The sequence below is a fragment of the Hemicordylus capensis genome, chromosome 6 (assembly GCF_027244095.1).
Source record: "Hemicordylus capensis ecotype Gifberg chromosome 6, rHemCap1.1.pri, whole genome shotgun sequence".
NCBI classification, from domain to species: Eukaryota; Metazoa; Chordata; class Lepidosauria; order Squamata; family Cordylidae; genus Hemicordylus; species Hemicordylus capensis.
Genome location: NC_069662.1, coordinates 6,694,554 through 6,703,531, shown reverse-complemented (window position 1 = coordinate 6,703,531; position 8,978 = coordinate 6,694,554). Strand labels below are relative to the sequence as shown.

The window sequence follows — 8,978 nt, the reverse complement described above, 5'->3', positions numbered from 1 at the left end:
TGGAGGGTCTCTCAAGCTGACCTGCACTGTCACTGGATACTCCATATCCAGCGGCGGCTATTGGGGCTGGATGCAGCAGACTCCCAGCAAAAGCCTAGCATGGATGGGAGATATAAGCCATACTGGGGTCTTAAACTACGCTCCCTTTTTCTGAAACAGAATTACGATCTCTAAAGACGACAGCAAGAATGAGTTCTACCTACAGATAACCTCCCTAACTGCTGCAGATTCTGTCAGATATTTCTGTGCACGAGCCACAGTGAGAGAAGTCAACCAAGGAGCTGCACAAAAAGAGGGAACACCGTTTTAGACACACTTTCCTTGACAGTTTCCTGTGGTGACATTCATTACCCACTTCCTTTTATTTTTTTTAACTGAAGCTGCCTTTTATTTGGCAGCTACCTTAGCAAACTTGCTCTTCCTCAAGCCATTCTGTTTACTCGCTGCTTCCAGCCTGCCTCTTCAGTCTTTGGTTCACGGTAGTCCTGGAATGTTAGGATTTCCTGAGTGGAACACCCCCTTAAGAGAGGGGAGAGCTGGTCTTGTAGTAGCAAGCATGACATGTCCTCTTAGCTAAGCAGGGTCTGCCCTGGTTGCATATGAATGGGAGACTAGAAGTGTGAGCACTGGAAGATCTTCCCCTCAGGGGATGGAGCCACGCTGAGAAGAGCAGCTAGGTTCCAAGTTCCTTCCCTGGTATCTCCAAGATAGGGCTGAGAGAGATTCCTGCCTGCAACCCTGGAGAAGCCGCTGCCAGTCTGTGAAGACAATACTGAGCTAGATAGACTAATGGTCTGACTCAGTATATGGCAGCTTCCTGTGTTCCTATGTTACTTCCTTTTCATTAGAAGCACAGAGAAATGGAATAATGGATTGTCTAGTACTGTTAACTTTGAGGCCTGTTCATTTGTGCCCTGAGTTCCTTCCCTTGTCTAAGGGTAGTAAAACAACAACTAGAATAACAACAAATATACAGAACTCTACCAAACTAGAGAACTGTAAATCTCCCCCCTTGAAATGTTTATCTATTTTTTTTTAATTAAGATCTCCTACAGGCATTTCTCTACTACAAGACCTTCTCCAGAGTAAACTTAGTTGCTGAATTTCACAAGTCATGTAACATATGAGTCATGGTATGTGAAGGCTGTTTTTTTCGAACAGCCTATTCAGACTAGAGGTCCTATCTCATAGGGGTATCCCCCATTACACCACCCTCATCATGCAGTGCATTGTGGGATATTCTGATTTATTGTCCTGGCCCCCGGAGATCCACACTGCATGAAGCAGCATGGATCATGTGGAAATGTGGTCTACGCTCCCAACAGCAATTTTTGATCATCTGCCTGCCCACCCTCCTGTCCTATTGGTTGTGAGTATAGCCTCATTGTGTGTGTGAGAGAGATATCTCATGATGTGCTGAGTAATCTCATGATGAACAACATTAATTTGATGAATGTTGGCATTCTCATTACTTGAATTTCAGAACATTCTGACATAACTACTACTACTATTGACAGTTAATGACATTCACATGTTATGCTCAACATTTTTTCTCCCTCTCACATAACACAAGAATCAGGGGTCATCCCATGAAACTGATTGCCAAGAAATTTAGGACCAAGAAAAGGAAGTATTTTTCCACACAATGCATAATTAAACTATGGAATTATCTGCCCCTAAATGTTGGGACAGCCAACAGCCTGAAAGGCTTCAAGAGAGGTTTAGATAAATTCATGGTGGACAGGTCTATCAATGGCAACTAGCAGAACTAGTATGTTGGCTATAGGCCACCTCCAGCCTCAGAGGCAAGATGCCTCTAAATGTACTAGTTGCAGGGGATCAACAGCAGGAGAGAGGGCATGCCCTCAGCTCTTGCCTGTGGGCTCCCCAGAGGCATCTGGTGGGCCACTGTGTGAAACAGGATGCTAGACTAGATGGGCCTTGGGCCTGATCCAGCAGGGCTGTTCTTATGTTCTTACTCGTACAACAAAGTGTACAGTACACACAGGTACAGCTGTGTACACAGGTATAGTCATTCACATGTTATGCTGAACACAGGTACAGAAGTACACTTCCTATCTGTACCATGCATTTGAAGGGCCTGTATCCAGGTTACTTTTAAAATGAACACAGGTACAGTCATTCACACAACCATGTGTGCAGACATCTGTACACTTGTACAGCATAATGTCTGAATTGCACTAGTATGTTGTCCCCACCTTCACCATGTGTCAGGGAAACCACTTCATTAGAATGCCTGATCTAGGTAGTGTGTTGCAGTGCATAGAGCATTGGGAAAGAAAGTGGAAGATCCCAGAAATCTTTGGGCAGTCTTTCCCTAGGGCCTTTGGAGAACCCAGGTTAGAGTGATGGACTAGGATGAGTTTTAACCCCCCATTCAGCCATGATACCTGTTGGGTGACTCTGGGCCAGTCACTTCTCTCTCAGCCTAACCTACCTCACAGGGTTGTTGTGAGGAGAAACTTAAGTATATAGTACACCGCTCTGGGCTCCTTGGAGGAAGAGCGGGATATTATTAATTATTATTAATTCAATTTCTATACCGCCCTTCCAAAAATGGCTCAGGGAAGTTTACACAGAGAAAAAATAAATAAAATAATAAATAAATAAATGTAAAATAAATAAATGAACTATGGAGATGATAACATTACAACAGTCTGCATTGTATTTAACATCACCCTCATTTCAATCATTTACCACTGATGCCAATTCACAAGACTTAGAAAATGAGACTGAGATAGGAAAACAATCCTTTATATTTCGATAGAGGGATAATAGACAATTGTTTCCTTAATTGTAAAAGCAAAGTAAATGACTGTAACTAAGCACCCACCCACACGCACAGTCTTGAAGAATAACCAAGCAATTACAGCCTTTTAGTCTTTAATTCATCACATATTGGTTGTGTTTGTTTAGGAAATGAGATAAGATTTTTCTGGATGGTAGCCCAAGCTTCCTCCTAGTTTAGGCACACTATTTCAATTCCATTTAGGCAACAGAGAAAATAGAAGACAATATAATTTGACATTATACACAGTGATCATTTGATTACAGTCCTTATAGGATTTCATTAGGAAACAAGACAAAAGAAAAAACGGTTGCATTTGTGAATTCCCCCTGTCCGTCCCTCCGTCCCTCCCTCCCTCCCATGATACTTTGCATGTAAGCCACTATTATACAATATAAACTGACAATAATGCTTTGGAGTCAAGGCAGTATATACAACTAGAAAATAAATAGTTCATTAAAGGGACAGATACTTTAATTCTTTCTCCTCATTAGCTGCTCCCTGTTGTTCAGTTCAGGCTTCAGCAGAATAATATAGCACTTGGGGAAGAAGATGCAACCCAGTAATCCAGCACTGGAGGCTAAGATAGAAAAGATCTCCACAGCGACCATGTATTTCCCCTTGGTGCTCAGGTAAGTTGGAACAAAGCAAAACCAAACACTGCAAAACATCAGCATGCTGAAAGTGATGAATTTGGCTTCATTGAATGTGTCTGGCAACTTCCTGGCTAAGAAGGCCACAGTGAAACTGATGATGGACAGAAGTCCCAAGTAGCCCAGGACAAGATAAAACATGACAACAGACCCTTCATTACATTCTGCAATGATCTCTCCATTCAGTGACTGCATGTCCAAATCAGGGAATGGGGGAGAGGTTCCTAGCCACACTCCACAAATGCCTACTTGTATTAGAGAGCAAGAAAGGACAATGGAGTTGGCCAATCTTTTCCCCACCCACTTCCTCATGCTGCTCCCTGGTTTGCTGGCCATGAAAGCTACAACCACAGTGATGGTTTTGGCCAACACACACAAAACGGCCACTGAGAAGATGATGCCGAAAGCAGATTGACGTAGAAAGCAGGTAAACCTTCTAGGTTGTCCAACAAATAGAAAGGAGCAGAGGAAACAGAGCAAGAGGGAGATGAGGAGAGTGTAGGTGAGGTCCCTATTGTTGGCTTTGATGATGGGGGTATCTTTTTGCTTCATAAATGTTCCTAACACCAAGGCTGTGATTATGGAAAATGAAATAGTAACCAAGGCCAAACATATTGCTAAAGGATCTGCAAAAGAGAGAAAGCTTGTAATTTTGGGGATGCATCCATCTTGGTCCTTGCTTGGGTATTGATCTTCTGGGCATCTGAAACAGTCAACCATATCTGGGGGGAAAGGTTGTCATATTTATTTCATATTTATTCATGTCTCATATTTCTCCCCTACATTCTAAGAATCTACACTGTAAGAGATTCACTGTAGGTGGCTAGCTAAGGTGTCTACCAGCATTTAGGAAACTATCTCTTACAATGCAGTGAATATATTTTTTAAAATAATAAAATAATTTTAAAATAATAAAACATCTATAGTGATAATAAAAAAATAGAGCCCAGCAAAACAATCAAAACATATATCACGAGCAATTTTTTAGTTTTAAGGATGTCAAGCAAAGGCTGTTTGAAAAAGAGCCTTCATCCAATTCCTAAAAGTTTGCAGAAGGAGATTTTAGACAGATATTCGGCGGCGGGGAGCAGGGGGTGAGTTCAATGACAGTGGCACCATCTCTGAGAATCCCCGGTCCATGGCACCCAAAAATGTATTATTATTTACATTTTCTATCCCGCTCTTCCTCCAAGGAGCCTAGAGCGGTGTACTACATACTTAAGTTTCTCCTCACAACAAACCTGTGAAGTAGGCTAGGCTGAGAGAGAAGTGACTGGCCCAGAGTCACCCAGCTAGTTTCATGGCTGAATGAGAATTTGAATTTGGGTCTTCCCAGTCCTAGCCCAGCACTCAGACCACTACACCATGCTGACTTGGGTTAGAGAGCTGGACTTGTGAAGCAAATCTTTGGGGTCTATCAGATACATATGGGTGAACTTGGTTCTTAACATAAATTGGTCCCAGACAGTTTTTGAGCCTTTAAAGGAAGTCACATGTATCATTTTACAGTAATCCAACCTGTATGTGATTAGCGCATAGAGAACCATGGCCGGGTTTGCCTTTTACACGTAGCAAGTACATCTTAGGAGGTTAACTTTTCATAAATGGTCATGGGTATTAATTCTGTCTGGTAGAATTCTTGGTGCACCAATTGTATCACCTACCCTTTTGGTTTGAAATCTTCCCTTCTGGGCACAGAGCACAATCATAGCAGCAAAATTTCTCCCCTTCCTTCTTTATCTTCTGATAACCAGGATGACAGGTGTCACTACAGACAGACAGGGGCAACCCCTATCCAAAAACATGAAAGGAGTTCAAGACACCAGTAACTAGACCAATTTTGTTCATCTGCTGATCTACAAAGAAAGAAGTGATCAACTGAAATGGGAACATACAGATGATGAAGCATGCAAAATATCTACTAGTACTATCTTATGCGGATGTTATTTCTGAAGTCATTTGTTGGCTGAAGAGAATTTGTGGCCAAAAGAAAAGAACCTGATGGCACACCTGAAAGCCTCCACTCAAAGAAACTGGAATGGACCACAGTCATCTTTTGGTCACAGCATGTTTGGACTCTCTCCCTCAGATATTAACTGGCATGGTGATTCTATCATGTTTCACTTGTACAGAAAATTTTAAAAAATGTTTTGAAGTGTTGTAGGAACAGAGGCATTATCCAACACTTAAATTTCACAATCTTCTGGTGCTTTCCCACATGGTACATGGCAGTGACTTAATCAGAAAGTCTAATCAGTCATGACAAGGTCTGTTTATACAGCAAAGGAACTTTCTTGATCACAGATCCTAAGCATGATGCTCCCCCTGAGAATATGTTAGAATCCACACCTGGTTAAAACTCATCTGCCATGCAATGTTATCCGCATCAAGGATAAATCCTTTTCCTTCACTGGAATCCACTCTTCCAACTTGCATTTTCATAAATGAGTTGTTTGGGAAGAGGATCATATTGGCTATATCAAATCCAGTTCCCATTTCTCTGTTGTCATTAAATGATAATGTTTCTCCAGCGGAGTTGTTAAACAAAACACCTTGAAGAAATGGGTGGAGCTAGTGGACAGAGATACACAACATGCTGAAATTTAAATATATGTTTCTATGTTGTTTCAGCTTTATGCATTTCACCTTACAAACATACGGCCAGAAAATGCAGATATTCTACTAGCATGACCGTGATTCCCATGTTATGTTCAACCTAAGTGCAATTGCTGTACAGTATAAACACATGCAGATCCATATTCACATATCATATCCAATGTAGATAGAGTATCATTTCATAATACCTCCTATCCATACCCTGCAATTGAGGGGGCCTGTAGACAGGTTCACTTTTAAAATCAGTGTGTGCACATTCATTCACAGAAAAAGGATGTTATCTGTGTAGAGACATCTGTATGTACAGTACATGCAATGTAATGGCTGAAAGAGTTATAAAATGTATGTATTAGGAATGTATCTATTAAAGCTCCAAGTGAAAATGCTAAGCAATGAATGGATATCTTGAATGAATAAAGTGTATAACACTCTTGCAGCATTTCTTCTTGGTTGAGAAAGTTGGGTGTTCTTTCCCTATTTCCAAATGTCCTGACAACAAAAAAGGCCATTTCATCTCAAGACATTACCTTCCAAGGATGGAGAACCTGAAGTTCAACTCTTTTACCCTCCATCATTGCTCTGTTATTGGATCTAGATGAGAACATGGCATGTAATGAATGTGCCACAGTGTAGACGGCATTATAGATACTATAGCTGTGTCCAGTCATGTGTGTTTCAAAAACAGACCGAGGAAGGCTCTCCAGCCTCTCCTCCCCATTACAAATTTTATCAACCTCCTTTGGGACTTTCGAATTTGGAAAGGAGCAGCTGAAAGCTTGCTCCCAGAAAACCTTGAGAAAACCATTTGCTTGGATTCCATGGAGTCTCAAATTCTGAATATAGTTTTGAAACCCCAAAGGTTCATTGGAATGAATTTCAAAGGAAATGATGCCTTGGAAGAGATCAACATCCCAGCTCATTATAAGGCCCATTAATGTAAAATCAATCTGGACTGTCATGATCCACACCTTTCCAACAAGTGTTGTCTTTTCCTGATCTGTAGGATCTACTAGAAGCATCAGCGTGCTTAGCCACATAATGGTCATAGTTTCACCATAGACCACAAATGTTCTGACCTTCCTATCCATGAAAAGCAGATGAACATTTGTGGACATCCCATTCATTTCAGTAATGGTAAGCAGACGACCTTGGTTTGGGATTCTTTGTGTGAAGGCTGAACAGATTCCATTGTTGGAGAGCAATGGCTCCAGAGCCTCTAAAAAATGATCTCCACTCTCATCATCTGCAGCAAGGAGCCCAACCCATAGCCATCTGAAATGCTGAAGCAAGTGGACAATCCCCATGTACTGACTGGCTTCATTTGGGACCATGCGATAAAAGGAAGGTACCTGCATGGAAGGGACCTGCTTCTCTTCAGGGGTAAATGAGCCATATGTGAGCTAAAAGGAAGTGTACAGATATTTCAGAGATAGGTTATGAGGAGTATCTGAGTGCATGTCACAAGACATAGAGCAGATACACAATCAAATCAAGCAGAGGAGGGGCGGGGAGGTATGTGCGTTCCCAATACTTGTAGTCTTGGGGTGACAATCCCAGTTGGAGTATCAGGAAGTGATTGTGTGCAAGGCAGGTGTAGGCAACTGACCTTCACCACCATAGATCAAATCTCTGTTGGCTGCCCATGCCAGTACATTCATTTCCTGGTCCTCCAACTGAGCTTGTCAGCACCTGGACTATTGAGTATCAGGAGTAGATACTCCTGAAATCTGAAAGAGATTGTGAGGAGCTTCAAAAGGATCTCTCTAAATGGGAGTGGGCAACAAAATGGCAAATTGTTTTCAATGTTAGCAAGTGAGGCTAACATTGTAAAGTGTAAAGTGATGCACATTGGGGCAAAAAACAACACTCAACCTCATATATACACTGTTGGGGTCTGAGCTGTTGGTGACTGACCATGAGAGGGATCTTAGAGGGGCATTTTGAACAGCTTGTTGAAAGTGTTGACTCAATGTGGGTCGGCTGTGGAAAAGGCCAATTCCATGCTTGGAATCATTAGGAAGGGAATTGAAATTAAATCTGCTAATATTATAATGCCATTATACAAAAATATGGTGCATAGTTTGGAGTACTGAGTACAGTTCTGATCACCATACCTCAGAAATGACCTTATAGAACTGGAGAAGGTGCAGAAGAGAACCAAGATGATCAGGGTCCTGGGGCTTTTTAGTTTAGAACAAAAAATGACTGAGAGGAGACATGATAGAAGTCTATTAAATCATGCATGGTATGGGAAAAAGTGGATAGAGATAAATTTTTCTCCCTCTCACATAACACCAGAACCAGGTGTCATCTGATGAAAATGACTTCCAAGAAACTTTGGACTGACCAAAGTAAGTACTTTTTCACACAAAGTATAATCAACCTATAAAATTTGCTGCCACAAGATGTGACAGCCAACAGCCTGGATGGCTTTAAGAAAGGTTTAGATAAGTTCATTGAATACAAGTCTATCAATGGCTACTAGTCTGAGGGCTATAGACCAGCCTAAGAGGCAAGAGGCCTCCAGATATGAGTTGCATGGAGGCAACAGCAGGAGAGAGGGCATGCCATCACCTCTTGTCTGTCGGCTTCTGTGAGGCATCTGGTGGACCACTGTGTGAAACAGGATGCTGGACTAGATAGGCCTTGGTCCTAATACAGCAGTGCTGTTCTTATGTTCTAAAGAATGAAAAGATATTAGAGATTATTAGGAAAAGCTCCATAGACAGATCTTACCTGTGGAACTTTGTAAAGACCTAAGAGATCTGCCATGTGGAAAGAGCAATCCGAAACAAGACCTCCAATTGTGGCTAGCATGTTTTTTGGGATACCACATTGATAGTTGGGGATAAATCTATGCAATTTGAAGAGCAGGTCCAAGGCTGTACGATAAGTCATCC

The 8,978-nt window shown here is 41.7% G+C and overlaps 1 protein-coding gene across 1 annotated transcript; it reads right to left on the bottom strand.

The window, feature by feature from the left end:
- Positions 1 to 3,282: 3,282 nt before the first annotated feature.
- Positions 3,283 to 7,409, bottom strand: LOC128330445 (vomeronasal type-2 receptor 26-like). Its single transcript, XM_053263340.1, has 4 exons — positions 6,606 to 7,409; positions 5,812 to 6,033; positions 5,127 to 5,253; positions 3,283 to 4,184 (listed from the first exon to the last, which is right to left on the bottom strand). The coding sequence occupies exons 1-4, from the start codon at positions 7,407 to 7,409 to the stop codon at positions 3,283 to 3,285; spliced, it is 2,055 nt and encodes a 684-aa protein (XP_053119315.1).
- Between the last annotated feature and the right edge of the window lie 1,569 nt (positions 7,410 to 8,978).